At 44.2% G+C, this 18,597-nt stretch overlaps 1 protein-coding gene across 2 annotated transcripts in view; it reads left to right on the forward strand.

Annotated features, from left to right (window-relative positions):
* The window catches only part of FHOD3 (formin homology 2 domain containing 3), a 455,537-nt gene that overhangs the window by 370,305 nt on the left and 66,635 nt on the right, over positions 1-18,597 (forward strand). For both annotated transcript variants that reach the window (XM_084857529.1, XM_084857531.1), the window contains 2 exons: positions 11,826-11,984; positions 14,335-14,517. In XM_084857529.1, the coding sequence (XP_084713655.1) occupies positions 11,826-11,984; positions 14,335-14,517 (342 nt within the window). The remainder of the gene's footprint in view (positions 1-11,825; positions 11,985-14,334; positions 14,518-18,597) is intronic.

Genomic DNA, 18,597 nt, shown 5'->3' on the forward strand with positions numbered 1-18,597 from the left:
AATAAAATTCTACAATAAAAACATTTTCTAAAATACCCTAACCCACCCCAAATGCCTGCCTGAACAACCACATTTTTAATGCATGATGGAAGCTCATTAAAGAGGGGGCATGGCGGAGTTCCCTAGGGAGGGAGTTCCACAGAGTGGAGGCCACCACAGAAAAGGCCCTCTCCCTCGTCCCCACCAGTCTAGCTGTCCTGGCTGATGGGACAGAGAGAAGGCCATCCGAGGCTGATCTTGTTAAGCGGCCTGTCTGGTGCTGCTAGAGGTGCTCCTTAAGATAGGCTGGGCCGGAACCATATAGGGTTTTAAAGGTCAAAACCAACACCTTGTATTTGGCCCGGAAAACAACTGGTAACCAGTGCAACTCCTTCAGCACTGGAGTGATGTGATCTTGCCGGCGGCTGCCTTTAATCAGGCGAGCCGCCGCATTCTGTACCAGCTGCAGCTTCCGAACCATCTTCAAGGGTAACCCCATGTAGAGCGCATTACAGTAGTCTAAATGAGAGGAGACCAGGGCATGTACTACCGATGGAAGCAGATGGTCAGGAAGGAAGGGGCGCAGCCGCCATATCAGATGGAGTTGATACAGCGCTGTCCGGCTCACAGCTGACACCTGAGCCTCCATGGACAGCTGGGAGTCTAAAATGACCCCCAGGCTGCGGACCTGGTCTTTCAAGGGTAGCCGTACCCCATTCAACACCAGATCAACATCCCCCAGCCTCCTCTTGTCTCCCACCAAAAGTACCTCGGTCTTGTCAGGGTTCAGCTTCAGCTTATTCTTCCCCATCCAGCCACTCACCATCTCCAGACATTTGGACAGGGATTCTACGGCCAACCTTGGTGAAGATTTGCATGAGAAGTAGAGCTGCGTGTCATCCGCATATTGATGACACTGCACTCCAAACCGCCTGATGATAGCCCCCAGCGGCTTCACATAGATGTTAAATAGCATCGTGGAGAGGATGGAACCCTGTGGCACCCCACAAGTGAGCGGCCACGGGTCCGAAACCTCCTCTCCCAGTGCTACCTTCTGGTACCTGCCGGAGAGGAAGGACCGGAACCACCGCAATACGGTGTCTCCAGTGCCCAACCCTTCCAGGCGGTCCAGGAGGATACCGTGGTCAACGGTATCAAAAGCCGCTGAGAGGTCGAGGAGAACAAGGAAGAAGCATTCACCCCTATCCAGAGCTGAATCCTCATGGCTGAATCCTCATGGCTGTTTTTGGGTCTGTCCGCCACCCCCATTAAGAGTTTTCCCACCCCCAAAGTTTTTAGTACTTCTGCAAACCCTGGGGTATCCCCGAAGTTGCTGATACTACCTCCCTCTTGTGCATATGATGTCATTTTGGCTACGGAAGGATCCACACTCGGAAAATGATTTTGCTATGAGTATATAGGATATTTGTAAACTGTCTTCTATAAGGCACCAGAGGCGAGATTTCTAACAGAAGGATTGGTGTTATCTACAAAACCTAAGTAAAGCCATGAGAAAGATTGATTTGGAGACTTTCACCCAGATTTTGAAGATCTGGGATTCTGTTTTTCTTTAAGCCATCATATTTTCCCTTTATTAAGCCAAATACTTTCCTGTTTCATGAATTGTGCCAGTTTTTCTTTCTTTCTTTCTTTCTTTCTTTCTTTCTTTCTTTCTTTTCTGATGATTTGATTACTTATGTCTATTTTAAAAGTATGTTGTAATCTGCTTTGTGAGGGGTTTGCCCTGAAAAAGAGCCTAAAATATTTTAAATAAATAAAATTTAACCCTCCCCCAAACCCCCTCCCCCCCCCGCAAAGTCATTTGGCTGCAAAGGATGGACTTGTGGACTGCATTCTCTAGGTTCCTGATATATCTCCCATGAAAACAGTGGCAAACTCCCTGCTGAATTCATCAGCTTTAAGTCAGCGTTGCCATCCAAGCTGAGGGCAATAGATGCTGCCTTTGGACCAGTTCATACAGGCATTCTGTTGAGCTACAGGATTGCTGTGTTCAAGATTATGCTTTAATTTGTCTGATTTCCCTGTCACCATGTTTTCACAAACCTTCCCAAAATGAGTTGACTTGAGTAAAGGCCGAGATAACTCACAGCCAGGCAATCAGGCATCCCCTTCAACCCAGATGCCACAATCGCTACAAAGTGAAGGAGACAGGTAGTAAGAAAAGCTGGTGTGAATTGGCACTCCATACCAGTTGGGGTGATTGTTGTTTCAGGGCTGACCCTACCAAGAGGGCTAAAGTGACAGATTGGGAGGGGCAATGGATCGTCCCTGTCCTCTGCCTTCCGCAGGGCCACTCACCGCTACCACAGTTGCGCCGCCGCCACCACCATGGCACAAGACAGAAGGGACTTGAGATGAAGCCCTTTCCCCCCATTTGATGGCATTTCAAAGCCAAGCTTCTGTAGGTGGCCTGGGATTTCAAATGCTCTACGGTATATACCTGGGAGCCATTCACCACAATATATCACCTTTCTTGCTCCCAGGTGTCACCATAACAGTAATTTGATCCTCTCATCCCCGGGGGAAAAGTCTCATTGGAAGTCCAGGTTGGTAACTTGGGATTACTGAGGGTAGCTGTCACAGGACAGGGACATGCAACAGAGCTCTACAAAATTATGCCTTCAGACATTGCTTGCCCTAGACAGGCAATGAGAAACCTCCCCAGACTAGTCGGCCACTTGCTCAATAAAGTCACTATCATCCCAGTAGCCTCTTCTAACGATCTCATCGTGTTTCTTCTGGGTACCACATGGCAACATTGTCTTTTCCTAGGCTCTCAATCAGTTCAAGGTTATTCCAGTACTGCAGTGATCTCCCCCTGGCCTCATTTGCACCACCTCCCGTGTCCCATTCCAGAGTGGAGTTTGGACAAGCTGCATGCGACTTCAGGGTTGTTGCTTGGGCCTTCCTTCTTCTCCCAATCCTCTTTCTCAGTTTGCCTTCAGCTGGACTCTAGCAGTGAACCTCTTCACATTTTTTTTGCTCAGTTCTCTGATCTCATCAGTGTCTGTCTGCATGAATGCATCCCTCTTAAGCTGGTGAACACAGTACCATTCTTCACATATCAATGGGGTTTACATCCTATTGACTATCTGAGTGCACATCAATATGCTGGAGTTCCTAGTTGCCCATCACACACCAGCATAATTCCAGATGCAGCTGAGGAACCATACGAGTATCTCAGAATTGCAACTGATTACATCTCCATTACGTACTGCCTCAACAAGCAAAGGGAGGAGGGGTTGGTTATCATGGACTGGGTACACTTGCATATATCTTGCAGGGCCCATGTTGTGTGTCATCCAGAGCCATTCAGTGGAATGGAGCCAGAAGCAGGGCATATGGCTACAGCCTCAAACACCTTGGTTTCCACCAATATTCCCTGGTTGGAATTTCCAACACTAGATTTATTGGCTATCACTCAGTGCATCAACTGCTGCCGTTTTTGCTGAAGGACAATTTGAGACTTGCATCTGGTGGAACATGCATTCTTTTCACCATGGTAACAGAAGTTGTTTCTACCCATTCCCATCATTCCCTTTTCTTCTCCCATGGAAGTGGGACAAACATCATCCTTGTAACACAATGACAGGACAGGCAACTCTAGCTTATAACTCTATCAATGTTGTCATGGAGCAACTGTAAGCTTCTGTGGCCCCAGTCCTTCGTGACTACAATCCTAGTTGTTTTTGATCTTAATTTCAGTGATATTTTCTTGAATCTTTGAATGTACTCTACAAGAGTATCCCCTCATTCAGACTGGCCTTGTTGTACAACATCTCACAGTTTTGCTTATGTACACCTACCTATTATGCATCGTTAACAACACATGCATGCGGTTTGGTTTAACAAACAAGTCAACAAACTCTGGGCTGTAGGTTAGCAAGAATCACAATTCAGCAATGTGCATCCTGCCTTACTGTTTAATAAGAACATAAGAAGAGCCATGCTGGATCAGACCAAGGGTCCATCCAGTCCAGCATTTCATTCACACAGCAACCAACCAGCTGTTGACCAGGAAACCACTAGCAGGACACGAGGTCAACAGCACCCTCCCGCCCATGTTCCCCAGCAACCAGTGTACATAGGCATACCACTTCTGGTACTGGAGGTAACATACAGCCATTAGGACTAGGAGCCATTGATAGACTTCTCCTACGAATTTGTCTAACCCCCTTTTAAAGCCATCCAAGTTTGTGGCTATCCAAGTTGGTGGCCCTCTTGTAGTAGCAAATTCTATAGTTTAATAAGAAAATAAGATGATTTCAGGTGGCCTTGCTTATTGGGAACTGGTATCACCAGTAACCTGTCCTACCCAGGTTCAAGGTCTTTTCATTATATTGATTTGACGAGAGGCCTCTCCTTAAGTATTTCTGGAACTTCCTTTGTGTGCTGATCTTAGATCAGTCCTCGAGGCTCAGTATTCAAAAGTCATCTCTTCATCTATGCTTGTTAGATATTATTTTGCTGTAGTTCCAGTCTCTGTGAAGCCTCTCCCTGAGAATTGAGCCATTATGTGCAGTCACTCTTTAAATGGGTGTAATTGTTCATCTTGTATGATGGCAGCATCGTTTCCTCTCTATGAGCATGAAATGATATTCCCATAAGGGCATGAAATTATATCATAGATAAGATGCCCATCACAGGGCATTTCGATGACCTGCCTATACCCACTTGCAAGTTGTTCAGCTAGCTAATCTGCCATATCTATGACTTCAGAGAGGCCATAAAGAAAAAAGACAGCATGCTTACTTGTAACTGTCGTTCTTTGAATGGCCATCTAGGCCTGGAGTCTCCATTGTAAGTGCCATGGCACCCACAAAGGCATGCCATAGTGTCCACCAGATAATCCGCTCTCCTCCATGCCTGATTGCTCACCAAATGGTCTCTCTGCTGCTCTGGTGCTTGCACAGGGCCCAGTTCCCCCTTGCTCATCTTTTGCTGTCTTGCACCTTCCCACCCCAGCTTCTGACTGGACAGACCCCAGCAGTCACAGGCTCTTGAATTGGTAGGAAGAAAAGAGGAGGAGAGGGCAGCAGAGCTAGAAGAGTGGCGAATTGCACCGCTCCCCCTCCCCCAGCCTAGCCTCAGCCCGGAGAGCCCACCGTCACCTACAGTGGGTGCTCTAGAGAGACCCAGCCACTTTCCTGTCCTGGCATTTGCCACAGTGAGAAAGCAGCCGGTGGGGCTGTTCAGAACAGCCACCAGCCCTCTGTTGTTTCAGGATTCTGGATCTATTGCAAGATCTTGGCCATATCCCATGACATATCATGAGATCTCAGCCATATCCCACAACATCTTGCAGGAACCCCACAGCACTTGCAAAATCTTGCAAGAGCCCCCACACAGCAGCTAAGGTAAGGGAGGGATGGGTGCACGTGTGGTGGTGGTGGCGGTGGCAACAGCAGAGAGGGAGGCAGGGAGGGTTTTGTGACAGCACAAGTTCTGCTTCAGGTGGCAAGAGAGCTCGTGCAGGGCCTGCTATGGAAGAAGGAAAGATAGACCCGGGCAACAAAAAAAAGCACAAGCTAGGGGAGTGCTACAAACTGAGAAGCCGAGGCCATGGGGAGGGCTGGAAAAGCAGCAGTTTCTTCCCCTTCTGCCTTTTCTTCCCTTTTGCCTCCCCCCACCCCTTTCCATTGCCTTCTTTTGCTCATTTTCCTCTTTATTTTCCTTCTCATTTTCTCTCTTTACTCATCCCACCTTCTGCCTTTCTCTCTCTCTTTTTCTCCCCACCTTTCCTTTCCCTCATAGTTCTGATCTTTCTCCTTTCCTTCCTTTATTTTTTCTACACAGCCCCAGAGCTCCCATCCCCAGCAGGTACAGCAAGGTTAGGAGGAGTGAGGGGACATATGTATGTGTATAAAAGAGAGAGGGATGGTGGATAGGATGGACAGACCAATGTGTATTTAGAAGTAAGCTCCACTGGGTTCAACAGGACTTATTCTAGTGTATGTGTGCACAGGATTTCAAACTTAGGAAGGGGGGCAGATGAAGGCAGGAATTGGAGGTTCATGTGTGTGAGAGGCGGGGGGTAGCCAGATGTAAAAGCGGACAAGGCTCTCACACCTTTGATAGTTGTATAGAAGATGGAGTTCAGCAGATGTCACTTGTCATTCCTTCTTCTACACAACTGAATAAGTCTTCTCAGAAGTAAATATCACTGAGTTCAGTGGAACTTCTACACAAGCATGCATAGGATTGCAGACTTGCACTCAGTTTCTTGGACCTCAGATTCTTTTCCCCTCACCTCACCAGTTTTGTCTTCTATGAAATGGGTGCTGGAGCAGAAAACTTGGGTTCAAAGGAGTGAAGTTGTTTGAGGGCTCAGGCACCTCCTTTGCCTTCCACTCAGTTTCTTGGACAAATTGTTTGTCTTTTAGCTTCACCAGTTTGCCTTCTGTGAAATGGGTGCCTTGATTGGCCACACTCACCATGGCAGCCATTTTGTAAATGGTACCCATGACACTTTCTCAGTATTCCAAATGTGCCCACCAGTCCCCAAAGATGAGGCCCTCTGACCTATGCAGTCACACACTTCAGCCTCCTAGCTTGTGTTTTCTGCGGTCTCCAAGTAACTGAGGAGAAAGCCTTGGCTTCGCCCTTGAGGCATACAGTGGCACAGGTGCTACAGGCTTTTCTGAAATCTAGAAGTTTCCAAAGTGCTGCTGTTTGCAGGCACAGATGCCATCTATGTGATTGCACAGATAACTACTCAAACAACTACCGTTACCAGTAAGCAACTTGTTTTCCTTGGTTCAGTACATTTCGGCAGGTGTTCAGTGGAGACATGGCTGCAGGAAATGTGGAGAAGAGAGGCTTCACTTAAGAACAGAAGAGGGAGACTGAGGTTTGGCTGTGTCCCACTACATGTGTTCTTAGATACAGCTGCAACCAATTTTATTCCTGTTCCTGAGCCTTAGCTGTGATTTCCATAACATACAGCAATTGCTTCCCCATGCTGGCTCTCAGTACATTTTTTATTATCATTGCAACAAAGTAAAACAAAGTTGACTTCAGATAGGAGCTTGCAGACGATGTGCAGCTTTGGTGACTTTGGAAACCAGTCATGGAAGAGTCCATAGTAAGCCTCAGAATGTCCTCTGTAGGAAGGATAGTATCCTTCATTAGAGAGAATAGGCAACTGTAAGACTGTTTAAGCAGGCAGAGATGAGATTCCTGCTCTGGGGCTGCCTGGGAGCCTTTTCTACGTAGGGATGGACACAGACAGCACCACCACCACCACCACCCAGCCTCACACCCTATGAGAGCTGACAGTTGTATGACTGAGAATTATTTTTTATTCTATATCCCTTTCCTCCAAAAACTGACACTCAAGGCAGCTAGCAATAAAATACAGAGTACAGCATGGCTTCATTAGCCATTTGCAAACTCATCCCACTATCTTCCCCACTGACAGATTTTGCAGGGTTTTGCATTGCTCATACCTCTGAACAATCTGTTTAACCACTGCTAGTGGCAGGGGCCGGGGAGAGATCAGTGTGTTAGTCATGGGGAAAGATGCCTCTGTCATACCACCATCAATACTGTCCAGTCTAATGCTGCTGGGTTGGTACATCCTTTGCTATATTGTCACGGTGTTTGCTGTTTGTTGTTTTCTACTTGCCTGCTATGTTTCATAAAAGGTATTGTTCTGTGCTCGCTACTAGTGTCCGTCCGGAAACAATGCTGTCATTTGGAATGTTTTCCCACAAGGGCCCTGATATGTCTGACTGGCTGTGGTTAGCTGTGAAGGCACTGTGCATAGCTCAAGGGCACCACTTTTCGTCGTCATCATCATCATTTACATTTGTATACCGCCTCATAGCCAAAGCTCTCTGGGTGGCTTGCAAAGATTTAAAACATTCAAAATACAGTATACAGAGGTTAAAAGCCTTTGACATTAAAAAACACAAACAGACTATATACACAAAGACAACATATATCAAAACCACTTCAAGCAAGCAATCATAACCATAAGACAAATTATTGCTGCTCACGTTCCTGTGTTGAGTTCAGGCATTCAGACCCTTGCAAAAGGGTAACCAAAGTTGGTATTACTAAAATTTCCCCCTCTTCAGATTGGTGATATATTCAATAGTTTACATCCCTGCAAAGTCCTCTAGTTTGTCAAGTACATGACAACCACCACCACCTGCTTTTGCAGTCCTGTGCGGGGAACAAACACACTCGACAGGAAAGTGACACCAGAAGTGAGACACTCTGGTGTCTCATCTTAAATAGGTTGCTTTGCCCACTTGTGCATCAGGACCAAAGATCTGTGGCCCAGGTGGGTGCCGTGGTAGCATGTTAATACTGCATGTGCAGCATCCAGCAACCTGACACTTGCCGGGTGTTACCAGGCAGAGTTAAATTTCTGTTTCATGTTCTGTGCAACTTCTAAATTGGTCCAAACCAGGTTTTATATGCTTCCAGGGGGCTGCATTTGGTTTGGTGGATGACAAGGTGTGCAGACTTGATCTCCCACTGATTCTCTGATTTCCAGTGTCCATGGCACAGTTCAGATATATCATTATGTCTGCAAATGTGGCCGTGATTAAATTTTAGTTCAAATTACCAGTGTCAAGCCTATGTGTTTCTGCAGCACCTTGAAAAGAAAAGATAAAACTGGAGCCCCTTGATGTTCTTAGTGTGCCACCCTCTGCAAGATGTCATCCTGGGAAAATTGCACTTTGCAAATACTCAGGTTGGAAAAGATGTTTGAAGTAGCTGGTTAGACTCTGGAAGGAAGAAAAAGAGGCCTGGAGTAATAGAAGCAGTTACTGGGAAGTAAACCCAATAAGCTCAAGCACAGTGCATTGCTCAGTGAAAGGAGGCCTTGCCTCTAACCTCTTCACTTGCTCTTTCCAGTCAAATAACACCCTATTTTTTCCTTCCCATAGTACTGATTTGTGCATTGACTTCACTGGGATTATCCCAAAAGAAGCGTTTCAAACATTGTATCAGCTTTCCCCAACCGGGTGCCCTCCAGATGTTTTAGACTTCAACTCCCATCAGCCCCAGACAGAACGGCCAATGGTCAGGAATGCTGGGATTTGTAGTCTAATCCTTGAAAGTGGTTAAAAATAATGACTAGCGCCTCAGTGAGAAATTGTAATATGGTAACTGTTGTTCTTGTTTATTGAGATATTTGCCCGCCTGGTCCTGAGAGTATGGGAGAGCCTTAACTGTTTCTCTGACTCATATACATTTAGTTAGCCAAGATAAAGAGGGCAAATCCTAAATATTCATAAATTCACAAGCAAGTTTAACCGGAAATACTCATACCAACATGATTTTTCTGACAAATGTTGATCCATTTTGGAGGCTAGCTAGAATAGAGTTCAGAAATCCACTTGGCCATGTCCACTGAGCCAGAGAGAAAGAGAGACTTGGCAAAGGCCATACAAGAATTCCATGGTAGAGTGTCATCTCCATAGTAGAGGTGTGACTTGAACCCAGATCCAGTGTAATTTTTAATAGGCCATAATGGCTCTCACTCGTTCTGGTAATGCCTCTATTCTTAAATATTTATTGATTCATTTAAGACATTTCTATACCACTCTTCATCCACAAAATAAACTAAACCAACAATAACATTAAGTCTGTTAATATCTACTCAACAATCAATTTAAAACAATTCTGTCAGCATAAAGTAATCCAACATAAAACAATCCAACATGTAATCTTATTCTGAGGTTTTTATTTTTTAAAAAACTTATTTCTAGTGTTATACCACTTGCCTCATTCTTTACCATTCAGTTCATCAGATGTCTGTGAGAACTAAAACAATTTAACCTCATGCCTCACTGATGACAGTGTGAGTATCGGGCAAGCTTCCCTGGGGTGGGCATTCCACAACTGGGGTGCTACTGATGAACATACTCTTTCCTTTGTTGCCACCCATTTAACCTCCAATGGTGGCACATTCTGCAAATGGCCTTGTTAGCCAGAGCAGGGAGAAAGCATTCCTTAAGGTAACGGGATCCCAAGCTGTGAAATGTGGAAAACATCGTCCCAGGTTTCCTGTCTTTACTTCTTGTCTTATTGTTGTTAAAAAAACACACACCTTAAATATTCATTTAATTCCATTGGAGAGGCAAGTAACAGTAATGTGGGCATAACCATTGATCTAGATAATTTTAGATCCTGGTCTTATGGGGGGGGGGCAGTGTTTTTAGAAGTTCAAGTGTAAAGCACACAACTAACATTTCTCTCTCCCCCTGCCACCATTCCATGTCTTACAACTAATTCTACACTCCTGATATGGTAGAGCAAGAACAATAACAAAAACCCTGTTTGCTAACCCTGAGTTTTTAAAAAGGATGTTCTGTGCATGTGCAATTCTGCATGCTAAACTGAAAGCGCCATCATGACTACAAGAATAAAATGGAGTTTGCTTTCTGCTGCCCTGATGCAAAACATATTTCCTTGAGAATAAGCATTGTTGTAGAAAAGGAATGAAAGATAGATAGACTAACAACAGAGTAATTTAAAAATATAGAGAGAGCTTTGCTGTCATCAGTAGCTGTGATGTTAAATGGACACCAAGAGTGGCAGTTTGGAATGCCAGGAGATGAAAATTCCTAAGGAGAAAAAAACAGAGGTGTGAGTGGTAGAAAGCTCATCCAGACGTTTTCCTTTCTGTCAAGCATGTCAGTGTTTGTTCAGTTGGAAGCAATTGTAAATCCGAGAGGCTATGTGCAGGTGAATTAAAATCCCTTGCAACAGGATGCCCTGGGTTTTTTGGGTAGGAATTGCAGATTTGTGTTTATAGGTGTGTGTGTGTGTGTCAGTGTCATGCCCATGTCAGCCCATGTGCTGACACCGCCCATGTTTGCCACTGCCCTGATCACCTGCCACTCTCTGGTCATTTGTGGGCCCTCTGGGCTGTGAGGCCGTAGACTTTGGCCCAGGGTCCAGCCCTAGCAGCACCACTGACGATGACCTCAGCCTTGTGGGATCTTGCAGTGTTTTCATCTGAGCATTCCTCGCCCCTGCCAGTTTTGCCTTTTTCCTTCATGACTCCCAGCCAGCAGTGTTCCTAATGCAGGGTGATGGGGGCACATGCCCTGAGCCTAATCAGGACAGAGATACAGAGTAGGCATCAAAAATACTGCAACATATTGGCAGTAATTAAAATAATTGTTACATTATTTAGTGTTTTTGGCATGGGATGATTTGACATTTTTCAAAGCAGTTGGGTCAAAGCCAGATTCCAGCCTGCTTGGAAGCTTAGAGAAGGCCCCAAGTCAAGTAGATTGGCACCATCTTGTGCCTGCAGCCTAAGGCAGTAATTCACATTGAATGACTCCCATTCCGTTGGTCAGGGAGGAAAAAAATCAGAGACATGTGACACTGGAGAGCAGCAAGTAGCATGTTTTCTGCACAATATATTCTGAACAAGCACAGTCTGGGTAGTGAGAATTTGGAATTTCAGCAGCAGTGCCCTTAAAGGTCCACAACCATTAACTCGCCCTTTTTAGGAGGGAGTTAAAATTGGGAGTATGGTCCAGGTGCAGAAATGAGTGACTAGTTCTGTAGCGCTGTTCCTCTCTCCCCAGCCACTCCACTCCTACTACAGCTGCTCCTAATACCTGCTTCTGACATTGCCAAAATGAACAAGATATGTATGCCCCAAGTCTCCTGGGACCATTAAAAGTCCTAGACAGCCTGTTGCACAAAAGCTCTATTTATACTGTGTAATGTAGAAGTCAGAACCATGTCGATTGTTGTCTGATGTCAACATGTGTACTGCATCTGACTTAAAGAATGTAACTGTTACCTCCCTTTCCTTTCCCCCTCTTCCCTGGTCTTTTTCTCAGAAAACTGCTGCAGATGGCAAGAGGCAGGAAATCATTGTGTTGGATTCCAAACGAAGCAATGCTATTAATATTGGGCTGACAGTATTACCCCCTCCAAGGACGATCAAGACTGCCATTTTGAACTTTGATGAATATGCCTTAAATAAGGAAGGAATAGAGGTACTGAGAAAACAGAGCACTGAGGTTTAAGTTAAGAGCATATCATTATTTCCAGGTATTGGGGGTAGAAAGTATATCCACATATAAGCTCTTTCAAAAGATTATATCTGGATACCATTATGTACATTCTTCACTTTTTTCTGACACAGGACCCAATCTGCAACATGGGTCCCATTTTTAATTTTTGAACCTATATGTCCATTTTTTTTCCAGTGGCAAAATCAGGCAGCAGGGGTCCTGTATCTTGAATAGTTGTGCAGAAGAGGGAATTTCAACAAGTGCAGCTTTTCTACATACACATCTGCCACAATTCCCAACTCTGCACAGCTATTAAAGGTACAAAAACTCCTCTCACCTTTGCATCTTGTCTCTTCCTTTCCTTCTGTTTCTCTTTTTAAAAGAAACCCTAAAATAAAAAATGGTGGGCATGTCACTGGTGCAACTCACCTTCGGTCAGGGTAGGTCCCATTTGTGGTTTCTAACTTGCTAGGATTAGGATTTAGGATTGCAAACCACTGGGACACATAAGAAGGGAAAAATAAAATTTACTCTGCAGCTTTTTATTGACAAATATTGTTCTCTTCTTATGTTTACAATTATAAATGTGGGGTGCAACAAAGTAACCCACACTGTAAGTACCAGACATAATTCAGTGATCAGGAAAAGCTGCTTTGAATTTTTTGCAGTTATATATGCTAGATTTCTCTCTCCATATGCCAGCATATGTGCAAGCCAATTCTGCTGCATTCTGTGTGTTTCTCATGTTCTAGTGTTGCGTTCTATCGCAATCAGGAAATAAAACCCAGGGCAGGGCTAGTCAGATAGAAGCATGTTCAGTTCTAACTGGCTCTCATTTAAGTCCCATTTTATGTAATGAACGAAATAGGCAGCAATTACCAGAACTGTTGGGGGTTGGGGCACACCTCTGAGCTCATTTCACCAGTGAGGGGGGCTTTCCCCCTGGCCACTGGAAGAATAGCAAGGGGAAGGGAAGTTAAGATGCAAAGATGTTCTCCCTGTGTTCCTTGGGTCCCAAGTCTCACCCCACATGCACAAAGATCTTTTCAGTGGTGAAGGGTTGAATGTTATGTCCTAAAGGATCATCCATAGAAAAATTGGAAATTGGTTGCAAGGGGAAGGAAAGTAGCAAAGGAATCAAGAGTCCCATGCCTGCCTTCATCACCCAGCAATTCATCCCACTGGGTCCTTACTTGTAAAACATTAAATACAATTGGAAAGAAAAATACAGCAATGAAATTATTCCCACATAAGACTATGCATGAATATATTATATATATTTCCATAACTGAAAGAAATTATCTCCCACGCCCCCCTCCAATACCCAGGGCAAATTCCATTCTACGTTAAATGTGTAGTCCCTAGCTGATCTTTTTTATATATTTTAATGTAAGCATGTGGGGCCCCTCATCTGTACTGACACCACCATGTGCTGGTAGGGGCGGCACCCAGCCACTCCCCCACTTAAATTTGCCCCCTTTCACAGGGATAAAGAACAAAAAGCCTCCATTGTCACTAATTGAGGGATATTTTCTTTCTTTAGTCCTTATGAAAGGGGGGGGGGCAAATTTAGAGGGGGAAGCAGCTGGGTGGGAAGGTTTAACTCCCCACCACCTCCAGCATGTGGTTGTCCCAGTTAGGATCAGGGCCCCACACGCTTACACTAAAGTTAAAAAAAATAGGCCAGCTACACCCTTTGCATTTGCCATAGAGTGTTGTTTAGCTCCCAGTAATCTAGATCTAGCTATAGCTGCAGTGATGCCGCCTGCTGCCCAGTGGGACTCTGCTTTACAGCTCCAATCCAATAGTTAGCAGCAGCATTGATAACCTGTTTCGGGCAGGATGGAGGAAGTGGGCTGTATTCAGTCCCTTCACTTTCCCAGATCCTCTGAAAATGTGATCATGACCATTTCTAGCCATTTTGCTTGGGATTGCACATGAGCAGCAGCATGGGCCTTCCGAGCCCCTCTTTGTGCACATAGCTCCTCAATCAACAGTGAATATACATGTGCAAGCCTCCTTCCTCTAGCACATCAGCATTGCTGGATTGTGATTATAGCCCAGACTAAAAACAGAACCGTTTATAAATTTATTTTAATTGTGATCTGCTTTGAAAACCATAGCTGAAAAACCTAATTCCAAACATTTTAAATAAGTTTGATGTCAATAATCTTTAATATTTGTCAGCATTTTTCCTGGAAAAATTGGGGAGTTGTGTCATCAAAATGCACAGAATCGAATTTCAGCAATTATGGGTACAGATTAGATGGGCTGCTTTTTTTGGTTAATCTTGTGTATGTGATTTGCCATTGATGGCACTCTGTCTTTCTAGAAAATTCTCACAATGATTCCCACAGAAGAGGAGAAGCAGAAAATTCAGGAAGCTCAGCTAGCCAACCCTGATATCCCTCTGGGCTCAGCTGAACAGTTCCTTCTGACTCTTTCTTCCATCACTGAACTTTCTCCTAGACTTCAGCTCTGGGCATTCAAACTGGATTATGATCTTGTGGAAAAGGTAATTCCTGATTGTTGAGTAAATGGAAGTAGCTTCTAGACTTTTAATTCACTTTGCTTAGTCTCCACTATAATTAATGTTTCTCCACTAAGTCCTTCATGAACTGTATTTTCAATAACCAGTGGAATAGATAATGAGGATATTTGATAGTTCCAATTCACAAAAAAAATAATGGTTATATTTCACTCCCCAATTATATGACTCTCCTTGAAGCACAGGAAATAATTTCTAACCCAAATATTTCTCAAAATTCCTAAATACCCATTTCCGTGGCTCTTCTTTCTTCTTCTCCTCCTCCTCCTCCTCCTCAACTCTATATAGCAGAGTACTTCATGAGATAAAAAGTAGAATTTATGTTTTCAAGATTGCAGACCTCTTTTCAAATGTGTATACTGAAGGCCCATTAAGAATCTCCTATTTAAAATGCTGAGAATTTAACAATAAGTCAGATTATATTAGCTTCTACATCAGATTTCTCTCTTTTTTTTAAATGGTACAGGGTGAGTATATGGAAGTTATCATAAATTATCACATACTAGACACTCTGAGAGGTCTTTAATCATCAGCGTCAAAGACAAAGCGGCCCACTTGAGAGATACTCAGGCTTTGTTTGGGTGAAGACTCAGGCTGTCCTCAGAGCTTCAGGCCACTTTGGAGGTTTGGTGGGACACAATCAGTTGACAGTTTGATACATCCCCCCGCCCCCAGCTCCTTGTAAAAGGAAAACACCCCTTACTGTTTTTTGTGTCTATTCTGTCTTGAGTGTTAGTTATTATTAGGTAAGTTACTACCCTTCACCACCACCCAATTTGGAGGGTGTAGCATTGGAGCTAATATGGTGCTTGCTTGAAAATGGTGGACATTCAAATCTTGTTTCTTCCACATGGCCACATTCTCCTCTGTCCAATCAGCATTGCACTTCCTTTGACTTCGGTGCCAACTGAGCAAGGAAAAAGCCTCAGACTGTTTTTCATTTATCAGAACTTCTTAACCCCTGTGCCTTAGCCTGCTGAAGTTTTTCAGGGAACTAACCTGAGAACACCTCTACAAAGCATGCCATATTTATACAAATTGTCCACAAAACCTCCAGGGAGGTAGGGAATCCTTTTTTTTAAGCCCAAATTTTAAGGGGTCGCTTTGCACAAACCGCTGTGCACTTATCTGTCTGAAATTTCTCAGGCTTCATCCCCTCAGGAGGAGCTAATCTTCCAGCACATGTAACCAATTCTGTCAAAAAAATAAAAACCTAATAGCTGTTTGCTGATTTCCCCATTATAGTCAATTGGGAGACATACAAACCATGGGATTTTCTGAAGCAAGGGTCTGTTTGGATCAGAACCACAGTGAGATGACAGTCTGAAGCACTGAAGTGACCTGCTATCCAAAGCACTTTCCAAAGAGATTTTTTCCGGTGCACACATCTTTAACCATAGGCTAAAGTTAAAACTATCTGTTATGCAGAGTTCTATGGTTCTTTTTTTGTCTTTTTTTTTTTAACCCAGAGGAGCCAAAGGTGTGGAGAAAGGGTGCACGGAGAGAGACTGCTTAGCCCTCTTCTCTCTGGATCTTTTTCATCTTAAAATCATCCTCCACAAGCTACTTCTTCAATCCTGCATGGAAAGATAGAATGTTCCAGGGCCAGATTAAAGTCTTTGTAGGCCCTTTTTGTTGTTGTTGTTCAGCCGTTAAGTCATGTGCAACTCGTTGTGACCCCAGGGACCATAGCACGCCAGGCCTTCCTGTCCTCCACTGTCTCCCACAGTGTGCTCAAGTTCATATTCATTGCATCCGTGATGCTATCTAGCCATCTCATCCTCTGCCATCCCCTTCTCCTTTTGCCTTCAATCTTTCCCAGCATCAGGGTCTTTTCCAGGGAGTTTTCTCTTTGCGTTAGGTAGCCAAAATATTTGAGCTTCAGCTTCAGTATCTGTCCTTCCAATGAGCACTCAGAGTTGATTTCCTTTAGGATGGACTGATTTGACCTCCTTGCAGCCCAGGGGACTCGTAAGAGTCTTCTCCAGCACCACAGTTTGAAAGCATCAATTCTTCGGCGCTCACCCTTCCTTATAGTCCAGCTCTCACAGCCATACGTTACTACTGGGAAAACCATAGCTTTGATTATACGAACTTTTGTCGGCAAGATGATGTCTCTGCTTCTTACTATGCTGTCTAGGTTTGCCATAGCTTTCCTCCCAAGGAGCAAGCGTCTTTTAATTTCATGGCTACAGTCACCGTCTGCAGTGATCTTGGAGCCCAAGAAAATAAAATCTGTCACTGCTTCCATTTCTTCCCCTTCTGTATGCCAGGAAGTGATGGGGCCAGATGCCATGATCTTCGTTTTTTTAATGTTGAGTTTCAAACCAGCTTTTGCACTCTCCACTTTCACCCTCAACAAGAGGCTCTTTAGCTCCTCTTCGCTTTCTGCCATTAGGGTGGTATCGTCTGCGTATCTGAGGTTGTTGATCATTCTCCCAGCAATCTTAATTCCCACCTGTGATTCATCCAGCCCAGCGTTTCTCATGATGTACTCTGCATATAAGTTAAATAAGCAGGGCGACAATATACAGCCTTGTCGTACTCCTTTCCCAATTTTGAACCAATCGGTTGTTCCATGTCCAGTTCTTACTGTTGCTTCTTGACCCTCGTACAGGTTTCTCAGGAGACAGGTAAGGTGGTCTGGTACTCCCATCTCTTTAAGAATTTGCCACAGCTTGTTGTGGTCCACACAATCAAAGGCTTTAGCATAGTCAATGAGGCAGAAATGGACATTTTTCTGGAATTCTCTTGCTTTCTCCATGATCCAGCGAATGTTGGTGATTTGATCTCTAGTTCCTCTGCCTCTTCGGAACCCAGCTTGTACTTCTGGTAGTTCTCGGTTCACATACTGCTGAAGCCTAGCTTATAGGATTTTGAGCATAACCTTGCTGGCATGTGAAATGAGCACAATTGTACGGTAGTTTGAACACTCTTTGGCATTGCCCTTCTTTGGAATTTGAATGTAAACTGACCTTTTCCAGTCTTGCGGCCACTGTCGAGTGTTCCACATTTGTTGGCATACTGAGTGCAGCACTTTAACAGCATCATCTTTTAGGATTTTAAATAGCTCAGCTGGAATACTGTCATCTCCGCTAGCTTTGTTGTTAGTAATGCTTCCTAAGGCCCACTTGACTTCACTCTCGAGGATGTCCGGCTCAAGTTCAGTGACCGCACTATCATGGCTATCAGGGACATTCAGAGCTTTCCTGTATAGTTCTTCTGTGTATTCTTTCCACCTCTTCTTAATCTCATCTGCTTCTGTTAGGTCCCTGCCTTCTTTGTCCTTTATCATGCCCGTCTTTGCACAAAATGTTCCCTTGATATCTCTGATTTTCTTGAAAAGATCTCTAGTCTTTCCCATTCTGTTGTTTTCCTCAATTTCTTTGCATTGTTCATTTAAGAAGGCCTTCTTGTCTCTCCTTGCTATTCTCTGGAACTCTGCATTCAGTTGGATATATCTTCCCCTTTCTCCTTTGCTTTTCGCTTCCCTTCTTTCCTCAGCTACTTGTAAAGCCTCATCAGACAGCCACCGTCTGATGAGTTCTGATAGTTCCTGGAATTGATCTATAGAACTGATAGTTCCTCAGGCACTCTGTCTATCAGGTCTAATCCCTTAAATCTATTCGTCACCTCCACTGTACATTCATAAGGGATATGATTTCAGTCATACCTGAATGGTTTAGTAGTTTTCCCTACGTTCTTCAATTTAAGCCAAAATTTTGCAAGAAGCAGCACATGATCTGAGCCGGTCAGCTCCAGGTCTTGTTTTTACTGACTGTATAGAGCTTCTCCATCTTTGGCTGCAAAGGACATAATCGATCTGATTTCGATACTGACCATCTGGTGATGTCCATGTGTAGAGTCGCCTCTTGTGCTGTTGGAAAAGAGTGTTTGCTATGATCAGCATGTTCTCTTGACAAAACTCTATTAGCCTTTGTCCTGCTTCATTTTGCACACCAAGGCCATGCTTGCCTGTTATCCCGGTGATTTCTTGACTTCCTACTTTAGCATTCCAATCCCCTGTGATAAAAAGGACATCTTTTT

The sequence above is a fragment of the Heloderma suspectum genome, chromosome 5, assembly GCF_057233095.1.
Source record: "Heloderma suspectum isolate Gila_16-S chromosome 5, 16-S_ref, whole genome shotgun sequence".
Taxonomy (NCBI): domain Eukaryota; kingdom Metazoa; phylum Chordata; class Lepidosauria; order Squamata; family Helodermatidae; genus Heloderma; species Heloderma suspectum.